At 34.4% G+C, this 13395-nt stretch overlaps 2 protein-coding genes across 2 annotated transcripts; both read left to right on the top strand.

Moving 5' to 3' along the window:
• Positions 1-4523: 4523 nt before the first annotated feature.
• LOC145330858 (uncharacterized) lies at positions 4524-8105 on the top strand. Its single transcript, XM_080175521.1, has 6 exons — positions 4524-4538; positions 4974-5039; positions 5303-5368; positions 5806-5915; positions 7045-7228; positions 7878-8105. The coding sequence occupies exons 1-6, from the start codon at positions 4524-4526 to the stop codon at positions 7935-7937; spliced, it is 501 nt and encodes a 166-aa protein (XP_080031647.1). The 3' UTR covers positions 7938-8105.
• Positions 8106-8468: 363 nt separating this feature from the next.
• Positions 8469-12884, top strand: LOC145330857 (uncharacterized). Its single transcript, XM_080175520.1, has 4 exons — positions 8469-8665; positions 9782-9938; positions 10247-10301; positions 12763-12884. Exons 1-4 carry the CDS (start codon positions 8541-8543, stop codon positions 12882-12884), a joined length of 459 nt encoding a protein of 152 aa, XP_080031646.1. The 5' UTR covers positions 8469-8540.
• The last annotated feature ends 511 nt before the right edge of the window (positions 12885-13395 follow it).

Below are 13395 nucleotides of genomic sequence, written 5' to 3'. Positions count from 1 at the left end.
TTCAAATTAAAAATTATAAGATTACAACCAGATTTGTTAAGCCGGCTTTAGTTCCAGGCATAGAAAAGTGGTATTAACTTAATGATTTTTATATCAATATATATGTGGAAAATTATTTTTAATACTATGCTATACATGATTTTTCCGTACTGGATCTAATCCAGCGGATATTAACCGGTTTGGAAGCCATGAATGCATGCGTTAATGTAATTAATAATATTTCCATGAAACTGCAAACTTTTACAGGGATCTAAAGGGATAAGACAATGGACGATAAATTAATGTTTATTCTCAATGATTAGAAACTAAATTATACCTTCTTTACATTATTATCAGTGGTTGAAACGTTTGGACATTTAACTTGATTAACCAACCAATCAACATTTAATAAAAGTCCCCAAAGTTATTAAGCCAACAAATAAGAAATTTTCGTTATGAAACTTTGGGGGCTAGTGTAATAAACAGCCCAATGTCCCGCCCTCCCTGTAACTTTTAACTCTACATAACTTTCAGGAGTATACAGAGGATATTGCATAATAAAAATGACGTCATATAATAATAATGACCAATGATAGGCCAGTATACATTGTAATTGACTAATGGTAAAATGTACATATACTGGCCTATTATTGGTTATTTGAGTTGTATGACGTCATTTTTATTAGGCATTATAAGCTTTTCGTATTATATTTGAAAAAGACAGTTTGTAATCAATGATGTCCAAGCTTTTTGGGGGGAGGCATTAAAAATTCTGTATGATGATAATTCAAAATACAACTTTGGGGGAGAGGGAAAAAACGTAGTATCATATGAATAAAAAAATTTTGGATAATGCTCCATTAAAAGATATCCAATTGGATTGTAAATAATATAAAATGGTCCCAAAAAAAGTTATAGCCAACAAGAGAAATAAATCTAAATTAACGTTGGGGGGGGGGGGGCAGATAAAAAGGTAGGGGGAGAAAGTCACTTATAAATCAGACACGTGACGTCATAAATGTGGGAAAGAAAACCCATAAAAAAGAGATAATCCCTCATTTTTATGACGTCACGTGGCTGATTTTTTAGTTACTTTCTCACCCTATAACGAACCCTGTAAGGGCCATAAAAAATTGTATGTAAAAAATTATAAATAAGGGTTAGGAGGCCGCTTTGGCTATTAAAAAGGTTTGACTTTGAGTGAAAACATCATTAAACGAAAAGAGCAGACATATGGAAGGATGTACTAAATAAATATAAATATGAAATGTTTCGTTTTTATCAAGCCTTATCCTTATAAATCACTGTTAAATAATACTTTACTTGGAGGATTTTGTTGCATGCTTACGCAGGGAGGGAGGGGACATTGTGCTGTTTATTATACTAGTTCCCAAAGTTTTATAACAGCGTTTTCTTGTTCGTTGACTCGAAAACATTGGGGTCTTGTTTGGTTAGTTCATTAAGTTGAGTGTCCAAACGTTTCAACCACTAATTATAATCTACAGAAGGCTAATATTGTGTATCATTGGGGATGTACATTAATTTATCGGCCATTGTCTTATCCCTTTAGAACCCTGACGCTTACGCCATAAATAAAACTTAATGTTTAATCAATAAAATACAAAATATACTTCACTAAAAAATATTTATGATAAAAATATGTTTATTTACAAGTGTTTTTTTTATAAGGATAAGAAAATCATAATCTTTTATAATTGTTAAATGTTAGAAAAATTACTTATTTTAGATATGACTCTTTATTTTTGGTTTTAATGCGTGCTTTATGAAAAAGCGTAGGAGGGGGATCATTCTTATTTTTTCGGCATTAGTTTAAAACAGAAATTTAAGCCTTTAACATAAAATAAGAATATTAAAGTGAATGTTGCTAAAAATGTAATCATGAATAAAAGTGAAGGCGAGGGGGACATAGGATTGGATAATACTAAAGATGTTAAAAATGACAATTTTGTGATCCTAGAGAAAAATGAAATATTTGGACCCAGATTAAATATAAAAGAATTAAATAAGAATGGTAATCATACACTGAAAACTCTTACAGGAATTGCTTTATTTCTTTACCAGCGACTACGCCCCTAAAGGCCTCTAGAGGCCCTTAAAGAAGGGGAGAAGGGGACTCAACTTTATATTTTAGTCAAATTTTGGGGGGTAATTTTATTTTCTAGGAGGGATTTCATTTGGGAGAGAGGTACCCTTTCCCAAAATAGTTTTAAAAATATTTTAAAATAAAAAATGGGTTATCAAACTCCCTTGCCTCAAGTGACCCTATATATCTCTAGGGGCGTAGGTGCTAGTTTTTATATAAAAGTCTTTCTTCTATTTGTATGTCAGTGTGTACAAAAGGAACTTGCTAACCACTTGACCTTTTCTGTGTAAAACTAAATTTGAATGTGAGGATAATACAAAATAATCTACAAAAAATCAGCATTTGTGATATCTGACTATAAAATTAAATGAGGACTTTTATATAAAGTAGTAAGAACTTTTTGTCTGGAGCATAAGATCTCAATAACTACTGAACCAATTAAGTACTCATTTTTAGGTAAGCTTCACATAGGTCCTGTGTCGGTTTTAGGCTATTTTATCTTCAGATTTAAGTCTTTGAGTTGTTGTAAGCTATTTTATGGCCCTTTTGAATACAGTGCCCGCTTGTTGTAAAAATAGCAAGAAATAACCAATGCAAAGGCCACAGAAAATCTTTCCAGTTAGAGCACAATTTCTTGGAGATGGATGCTCTAAATAATCCTGTCAACCAGAAATCATCACATAATCCTGTCCACCAGCAATCTACAAATAATCCTGTCCTACAGCAAGCATCAGATAATCCTGTAAACCAGCCATCATCAAATGATCCTGTCCACCAGCAATCATCAGATAATCCTACTAATGTACAAAATGACCTTACAATCACAGGAATCTTTACAATTTACTAATTTTGCAGGAATCTAAAGGGATAAGACAATGGCCAATAAATTGATGTACATCCCCAATGAAGATACACAAAATTTAACATTAATTGCTATGGTTCCTAAATCAAACCCAGTTTAGAATCAATATGACAGTTCTAACATGTCTAAATTAACGAAAAGAGCTATATGTTACAGACAGACTGATCCTTATTATAGAAAAGTTTCGCTTTTAGAAATACTTGTAAAGTTTTTCTAACCAGTAGAAAGTAATAATAACCAGACTAATAGCTCAAATTCTGCAGTCTGTCTGAAAATACAGGAACTAGAAACTTCCAGAATTAATTCCAGAGTTCCAGCTGATACCAATAGAGCTTCCAGGTGAGTTGGCTTTGGGTACTGTTTATTACACTAGTCCCCAACGTTTTATAGTAATGTTTTCTCATTCGTTGGCTTAACAACTTTGAGTCCTTTTATTGAATTTTGATTGGATGGTTCATTAAGTCATGCGTCTAAACTTTTCAACCACAATTTGTAATATACAAATGGGGTATTTTTGTGTATCATCATGTATGTAGGGTATGTACATTAATTTATTGGACATTGACTTAGCCATTAATACTCATGCTTGTTTTGTCTTTTGTTGATTCTAAAAAATACTATTGAAATTTCCTTGTACTAAAAATAAATGCTGTTTGGATAATGAGGGATTATCCCATATTATTTGGTTTTATATATGCAATTGTGACAGAGATAAAGCCAGGGATCTAAAGGGATAAGACACTGGCCGTTAAATTGTTGTACATCCCAATGGTGATCAACAAAATTATCCCTTTTAATCAGAAATTAAGAGAGGAAGCTTTTCATATTACGTATTTCTGGCCTAATTTAGCCTGTGTGTTGGCCTATCATTGGTCATTTGTATTGTATGACATAATTCTATTAGTGGTTGATTTTTAAAGACCCAATTGGGAGTCAGCACAAGGTCATTGCGATAGGGAAATACATTTATTTAACCCTTTATCCCTCTAGTGTTTTACTCTAATGGCCAGTAGGACGCCATTTTTCATAGGAACTTTCATTTTAGTGAACCTTCAAATGCAACCAGTTGTGAAAAAAATACACCAAAAGATACAGTAATCACAATTGAAGCTACAACCACCATGGCTATAAGTGATGAAAATGGAAATATAGCTGAAACTATGAATGGCAATAATAGTCCCAGGAAGGGAGAAGACATTGGTCTGTTTAATACGCTAGTCCCCAAAGTTTTATAATAATATTTATTTTTCGATAAATAAACAACTTTGGGGGCTCATTGAATTTTGATTGAGTAGATTGTCAAAACGTTTTAACCACTTATTGTGATCTACACAAGGGGTTATTTTGTGCGTCATCACTGGAGATGTATATCAATTTATCGACCATTGTCTTATCCCCTAAGATCCCTGGATAGTCCCCCTACATCAAGAGAAATTCAAACAACATCATTATCAAATCAAGGCATGGATATATACTTTATTGCAGTCTGCAATCTTTATCGAGGTTTCGTGATTCTATACCTACACCACTATATTTACTAGAAGCCAAAGATAATAATTAGTCAAATAGCTCAACTACATGAAACGCCACAAGGTTTCGTGATAATTTGTATATTTTACTACATTTGTTGGTCTGATGAGCATAACCTAGTCCCTGCTTATTAGTTTAGTATAATACTAGTGGCTATTCGCCCCCTAGAGGCCTCTAGGGGAATGTAAAATGTTTATTTTTCTCAATCTTTGTTAAGATCAGCTGTTTACCAAAAAATATTTTTTGGTGGCTAGATGGGGTTATTTAAATTTAGTTTTTTGGGGGGGGATTTCTCTTGGAAGAGTGTAATTTGGCAAAATAGCTGCAAACCTTCCCAGGACCTACGAGTAGGTACATAGAAAAGGAGAAGCATATCAGTTCTGTTGTTAGCAAGATCCTCTGGTACAGACAGACAGACAGACAGAGATCCTATTACTTTATTACAGGATGCTAGAAAATATAACAATAAACCTTAATTCAGACCTATTTTGAGTTCAGTTAGGATTATTAAGTATATGCCCATTCTTAGATAACAGACCTGTAAATCTAAACATTCATGAAACGGTAAAAATTTATTTTTTAACCAAAAAATTTAGATAAAAGATCATCTAATGAAAAATGGTTTCGAAACCGATTAATGTCCCCTGGATTAGAACCAGTATTCAGTCATACTAAAAATCATGTACAGCAACAAATTAGAGAATATTTTCCACGAATTTTAAAATAAATATCCAGTTTTGTTAGCCCTGGTTTTACGATTTCATCGTTTTATTTTAATATCCGTGGAAAGCTGTCTATAATACGATGTTATAAATTTACTATTCTAGAATGAAGAAACAAATATAACCAGAGCTTCCAATGACATAACAGAAAATGAATATAATTCCCTACAGGTAGAAATGTTGGGGCTTATTTCTAACTGTAAAATTTTGTCGGTTTAAAAGGTATGTTTTCAAAGAAAAAATTGGACCACCAAAAGGGGACCCCAACCAATCTTTACCCCCTCTATGGGTATATTCCTACACTTATTTTTATCGCAATGTAAATTTAAATTTAGGGGACAGGAATTTATATAAAACAGTTTTTGCTATAATTTTTCTTGATTTTTTTGTGCTTCACTGGTAATGGATGTTGCCATTCTTATCAGCCACACTGAAAAATCATGTATGGTATCTATTGTATTAAATCCAGTTTTCTACGAATATAATAATATACAATCATAATATTAGAACCAGTTTGTTAGACCGTGCTTTCGGCATCTCGGTGGTTTTAATCTTATTGTTGTGCATTTTTATATCCGCGGAAAGCTGATTAAAATAATAATTTTTAGTCTGGATTACCGAGTGGAAGAAGAGAAAACTCTTTATCTGAAAATGGATTAGAACCTGCACCCGAGTCAGAATTAGAATTACAGCTGGAAGTAACAACTCTCCCCTCCAGGTGAATAATCATTTAGTGTGTGTGTGTGTGTGTGTGGTGTGGATTAAACAGTAGATGAGAGAATTCTTTATCTGAAAATGGATTAGAACCTGCACCCGAGTCAGAATTAGAATTACAGCTGGGGGTAACAACCCTCCCTTCCAGGTAAAAAATCATTTAGTGTGTGTGTGTGTGTGTATGTGTGTGAGTGTGTGTGTGTCTGTGTGTCTGGATTACCGAGTGGAAGAAGAGAAAACTCTTTATCTGAAAATGGATTAGAACCTGCACCCGAGTCAGAATTAGAATTACAGCTGGGGGTGACAACCCTCCCTTCCAGGTAAATAATCATCTAGTGTGTGTGTGTGTGTGTGTGTGTGTGGATTAACCAGTGGAAGAAGAGAGAACTCTTTTTCTGAAAATGGACTAGAACCTGCACCCGAGTCAGAATTATAATTACAACTGGAAGTGACAACCCTTCCTTCCAGGTAAATAATCATTTAGTGTGTGTGTGTGTATGTGTGTGTGTATGTGTGTGTATGTGTGTATGTGTGTATGTGTGTATGTGTGTATGTGTGTGTGTGTGTATGTGTGTATGTGTGTGTACTGTTATGACATCATCCTAAGCCAAAAAATAAATGTAAAGTTTTTGATGCTGCGCAAAATGGTACAAAAAAATTGACGTCATATGATAAAACAACCAATGAGAGGCGAGTATATATTTTACCATTGGTCAATTACAATGTATACTGGCCTCTCATTGGACAACTTTATAGTATGACGTCATTTTTTTATACCATTTTGCGCAGCATCAAAGTTTTTTTTCTGGAATTTTTTTTGTTGCCTATAAAAAATTACGTTTTATTGGTCTAACATTTGTTTATTAAAATGTTAATAATAATGGGTAATTTAGTCTTTGACCCATCATTGGTCATTTGTATTGCATGTCGTCATTTTTTATAGGCACTATGAAGAGCTTTTTACCTTTGACATTTTGTTATAAGAATGATTTTTTCGTTTTTTGTTTATAGTGTCTTTAAAAATTACGTCATACTGGTCTACCATTGGTTTATTAAAATGTAAACTGGCCTTTTTATTGGTTATTTAGTATGTGTATTGGCCTATCATTGGTTGAAAATTTGATTGTTTTTAGTGCTGCAACCGTTTCTCATTACTCACCATTTGTGTATGAGTTTGAGGGTCAGCAGCTGCAGCTAGAGGCATCGGGCGGTCAGTTTGAGCCACGGCAGCTGCAGCTAGAGGCTTCAAGCGGTCACAACGCCCAATTCCTACAAGTGGATCATCCAACAATCGCTGGACAGACACGCTTTATACAGGTATTACCTCATTTACCTCTCCAAGGGGATGCTGTCTAAAATGGTACAAAAAATGGGGACAAATTTCAAATTGATTTGACGGGGCTGTTTATTTACGTCACAAGTGAGGGGAAAGAAAAGGGAAGGAGGAAAGAAACCCCCTAGAAAAGAGATGGGGGTATGACGTCACACGCTAAAACAATTTAAAATTTGTCCCCATTTTTTGCACCATTTTAGACAGCATCCTCCAAGGGTGGATTCTCCTTGGATTTTTAAGTGATTATCTAGAGAATCCAGAGTATCATCTGCTTTAATGGGATAAGATACTCTAACACCCAAGGATATTACGTAAAGTAACATCCAACAGACAACCAACTCTTCAATTGCCAACCTTTGTCTGAGAAGTCCTTACTTTGCATGATAATGAGTTGCGCCAAGTCATTTTACAGATATAGTATATTATTCGAAATACGTTTTTTTCTCCATATTATAACATCTTTTAGTATATTAAACAAGGATAACAATGTCCATAAGCAGGGAAGCACAAAAAATCATGGATGAAAATACGGACAAGGTCATAAGCTTCAGATAGACAGACAGAAATCGTTCTACTTTTTAAAATAGATATTATTTTAATATTACAATTTTCTACGTAAATATATTTTTGTAGGGAGATCATGCTAGTATGAACTTAATGCAGGCAAGGATTATCATTAAAAAACAAGGATGACAACATCCATAAAAGCGAAGCTCTGAAACGGTAGGACAAACGAACATCAACACTTGTTTATTGACAGAACTGTATAAGTAGAGTATTAATGCAAGTCAAAACAAAATTACAAGTAACTTTGTTGCATAACTGCTTAAATACAGAATACTGTTTAAAAACATACTTAAGGCTTCGCTTGTAACGTTGTACCTTTTTTGAATAGGAATTAGTAATCCAAGAATCAGATAAATAGGATAAATATATCCTAAAACAAATTTTAAAAGTCAGAATGTTTTTAATGGACGCACTGACATTCTTTAACAATCATAGAGTTGCTAAGTTTTTAAAATCTAAATATCTAACTGTTATAGGAATCATCATGCAAAGTTTTAAATCGACAACTCTATCATGTCTTACTACATCTTAATACTCTATGAGAAAGCCTAAAATGTCACGTGTGACGTCTAAAAAGTTAAAATGAGATGAAAAGTGGGAAAGGAAACGAAGAGATGGATTTTTATGACGTTACACGTGACAATTTAGGCTTTCTCTATTGATAATTATTAGCAGCAGGTAGAACCACAAGTATCAGCTCCAAACTACCCCGCTCATCACCCGCCTGACATGTACAACATGCAGCCTAGTATACCCCCTCACCCGTCTGACTTGTATAACATGGAGCCTAGCATCGCCCCCAACCAACCTCTGCATCCTATCAATCAACTATCACTTATCAGACGACAATTCAGGTATTTATGATAAGGATCTAAAGGGATAAGACAATGGACGATAAATTGACGTACATCACCAATGATGATATTCAGAATTACCCTGTAGATTTCAAATAGTGGTTGAAACGTTTGAACACTCAACTTTATGAACCAACTAATCAATATTCTATAAAAGTCCCCAAGGTTGTTAAGCCAACTGAAAAGAAAAATGTTATTTGAAGACTTTAGGGTTTAGTGTACTCTGTGAGGTTTTCATAGTCTATCTAAAAATAGAATAAAATTTCCTTGTTTTATTATCAGTTGACAACTGAATGCATGAAAACATATCCCTATAATTTAGTAACAGGATGTCTGTCTTTGTGTTTGTTTGTTTGTGTGTATGCTTGTACCGAAGGATCTAGCTAATTGCTGAACCGATCGGGTTCTCCTTAACAGGGTAGCTTCTTATAGGTCCCGGGAAGGTTTTTAACTATTTGCAGGGAGGGTACCACCATCCTCCCAAGAGAAATACCCAAAAAATATTTAAAGAAACATTTTTTTACGTAGAGACTTGAACTCAACATAGACAATAATTACAAATTTGAAGAAAAATAAATTTAAAGTGCCACTAGAGGCCTCTAGTATTTTTTATAAAGGCTATCATTTTTTGCGTGTATTTTCCATAAAGTTGTGTTTAACCGTTTAGATATGTATGTTAAATGTATTATAATTTATGAAATGGTCATACATAAGAACAGTTTGACTTAATAAGCGCATTTGACTTAACAGTTACAAACAATTTTATGGAAAATACGCCAACAAAAAATGACCCTCTTTATAAAAATACTAGCGGCTACACCCCCTAGAAACCTCTAGGGGCACTTAAGGAGAGGGGAATCGAATTTGATAACCCAATTTCCATTTTAGATTTTAAAAGAAAAAGTAAACAAAAATTTTTTTTAAAGGGGGAAATTTTTTTCTAGGGGCGATTTCTCTTGGGAGGGTCGTGGTACCCTCCCCCAAAATGGTTATAAACCTTCCTGGGACCTATGAGAAGCTACCCTGTTAAGGAGAACCCATTCGGTTCAGCGGTTAGCGAGATCCTTCGCTACAGACAAAAAAACTTACTTCTTTATATAATAGGATATTATTTAGTGAAAACATCGAGAGGGCTATCAACGCCCTCCGTGATGAGGGCGGTGGAGGGGATTCCGTGGGGAGTACTGTGACAACAACCCACCAGCTTGCCCTGGCCCACTCACCTAGCCCCCCTCCCAGATATGATGAGGTCTCACATCTACCTCCTATTCAGGTACCAATTGTTGAACATCATTGGGTCATTGTTAAAAAAAATAACAAGGATGGCAACATCCATAAAAGACAGGTATCTAAAGGGATAAGACAATGGCCGATAGAATGATGAATATCCCTAAAGATGATATACAAAATACCCGTATTTTTATTTTACAATTAGTGGTTGAAACGTTTGGACACTGATAATGTGACTGGGCCGTTGGTCCCTCGAGGCTAACAAAACTAGTTTTAATCTTATAATTTAAATATCTGTCTATAATATGATGCGATAGACAACTATTAGTTTACTATTATTCGTTTTTGTAGGTTGCCCAGTTTCCACCTGCAGCGGGCTACTACGCTCCAGCACAAGAATATCCAGGTAAAACATTATACACGTTCATTCGGGGGGGGGGCTGTAAAGGGATGTTTACTCCCCTTATTTTCTTTAGAAAATCATCTTATTATCACACCTTTCATTCTTCCCCCCCCCCCTCCCCTACAACTCAAAACTTTTTTTAATTTACATGATATTGGGGGGGGGGGGGGGTAAAGGTTTGTTTACTTTGTAACCTCTTCTTATTTAACCGCCTCAAAAATTCTTAAAAGATATGTGATTACTACCACCAAAACTTTTCCCCCCTAAATTTTTTTTAAAATTCACCGCTCTACCTGCTGAAAGTCTTCTTAATGCTAAACCAATACCAAAAAAAATTGAAGGCTCCAGCTTCAATAACAAAAAAGTTATTGAAACTGTAAACATTTTTACAATAAAACAAAACAAAAATCCTAAATCAGAATTCCTACTACCACTTCAACTACCAAAGACAGATACTTGTCTTTAATAATTTGTATTTATTGTCTTTTCACCACATAGCAACCTGCAATGGATATATTTTTACTTGGAAGTTACACCAGGTTTTCATGTTCTCTAATAAAGTGAAACTTGTAGCTAGCTAAAATAACGATTCCTCCCTTCCACTCCCTCTACCCCATCCCCCCCCCTCCTAGATACTGGATGAACAAACTGGCCAATAACTATGAATAAAGTGAAACTCGCAGCGGGGAAAAATAACGATTTCCCTAATTCACCCCCTATTACCACATCCCCTCCCATCCTACTGGATGAACGAACTGACTAATAAATAAGCAACCTTAACACTTTTTCTCCTGTAATAATATCCACTATATTCTACATCTATTCAACCACTTTTCAAGTACATAAACACAGGTATCTAAAGGGATAAGACAGTAGCAGATAAATTGATGTTGGTCTCCAATGATGATATACAAAATTACCCCTTCTGTAAATAAAAATTAGTGGTTTATATGTTTGTACACTCAACCTAATGAACTAACCAAACAAAATTCCCTAAAATCCCCAATGTTGTTCAGCTAACGAATAAGAAAACATTATCATAAAACTTTTGGGACTAGTGTAATAAACAACCCATTGTCTCTCTCTGCATTTAAAATGACATATTTTTTTTCATAGAATTTTTGCTGCTGCGCAAAAAATAAGGAAAAAAGAATAATATTACATAAATTTATTACTTGGAAGTTTGATTGCAAAAAAGCAGGGTTTTGCAACAGAGATAGAGAGGAAAAATATGCTGTTTATTACACCAGTTCCCAAAGTTTTATAATTACGCTTTGTTATTCGTTGGCTTAAAAACCTTAGGGAATTTTAATAAGTGTTTTAACGACTAATTGTAATTTTACAGATGGGGTAATTTTGTGTATCATCATTGGGAATGTACAACAATTTATTGGCAATTGTCTTATCCCTTTAGATCCCTGAACTATTGTTTACTCAATAAAGAAATCCTATTAAAACGTTGTGTCAACATAAACATGAAGTCATAAGATCATATCAATTATAGAATATTATATAAGCAAAGAACACTCTATTTAAATCTACTAGTGGCTAGGCCCCCTAGAGGCCTCTAGGGGCACTTGCAGATGGGGAAGTTGAATCATAAAACCCATTTTTTTTAAATTTAGATTTATTTTAAAAGTAAAAAAGGTACTAAATGGAGATGGAGTATGGAGTCCCTAGTTCTTATAATATATTCTAGGGCTTGAACTAGGGCGAACAATGGTTGGAGGTAATAGATGAAATGGATAGTCCATGGTTGGGCCCCAGTCTCCATTAATTATCAATATTTCTTTATATTCTAGGGCTTGGATTTGAGCTAAGAGCTATATTTTGCAAAAATTTTGCTATGTGAAGGACAGAAAAGCTATATTTTGTGAGATTTTGGTATGTGAAGGACAGAAAAGCTTTATTTTGCAAGATTTTGTTATGTGAAGGGCAGAAAAGCTATATTTTGTGCGAACAATGATTATAGGTACTAGATGGAAATGAAATACAGAGTTCCTAGTTCTTATAGGCTACCACTAATTCTTCTTATTCTAGGGCTAGGACTAGGGCAATCAATGGTTGGAGGTACTAGATAGAAATGGATAGGCCATAGTTGGGCTCCAGTCTCCATTAATTCTTCTTATTCTAGGGCTAGGTCTAGGGCAAACAATGGTTGGAGGTACTAGATGGAAATGGATAGGCAATGGTTGGGCTCTAGTCTCCATTAATTCTTCTTATTCTAGGGCTTGGATTTGGACTTAGAGCTATATTTTGCAAAATTTTGCTATGTGAAGGACAGAAAAAGCTATATTTTGTGAGATTTTCCTCTGTAAAGGCCGAAAAGCTATATTTTGCAAGATTTTGCTATGTGAAGGGCAGTAAATCTATATTTGTGCAAACAATGGTTAGAGTTACTAGATGGAAATAGAATATGGAATCCCTAGTTCCTATAATCTACAACTAATTCTTCTTATTCTAGGGCTAGGACTAGGGCGAACAATGGTTGGAGGTACTAGATGGAAATGGATAGGCCATGGTTGGGCTCCAGTCTCCATACCAGGCACAGTCCATTTCAAATTGATATTGAAATTACAAACCTAACGCCATTTTAAAAAAAAAATAAATTGGAGATATTTTTTTGTTGTTTGTTAATTTTGGTTAGGTTAGGGTAAGCTATATTGGCTTCTGGTTAATCCTGCAGTGTAAGGTCCCCGCAGAGGTTAGGCCATAAGGCCTGTAAAAACTAACCGTCCCTTCCTATTATGTTCAATTTATTTTGAAAATAAGATCGAGTTAAAGGGGTTATTAGTGCTTAACAGGCACTTTGTGAAACACCAATTTTAAGAACTTTGAAAAACCACTAAAAATCATCTATTTCTAGATTTTTAAGACCAGAGCTGGATCTTTAAATCATTTAGATCAGCGCGGCTGTGATTGGCTGAAATTCAGCGCGGGGTGATTTAGCGCAACATTGAAATGATTAAAGATCCAGCTCTGAACAATGCTTTTGAAAGCTGATATTTTGAACATAAATGAATAAGTTCCAATTTAAATTTGTTAAATTTATCAAATCTAAAATGTTTAAATCTGCTGTGATTATCAAGGATCCAAC

Source organism: Acartia tonsa, chromosome 10, assembly GCF_053477335.1.
Source record: "Acartia tonsa isolate MP-2025a chromosome 10, ASM5347733v1, whole genome shotgun sequence".
Taxonomy (NCBI): Eukaryota; Metazoa; Arthropoda; class Copepoda; order Calanoida; family Acartiidae; genus Acartia; species Acartia tonsa.
The sequence above is the reverse complement of the archived record's forward strand: the minus strand, read 5'-3'. Positions and strand labels throughout refer to the sequence as shown.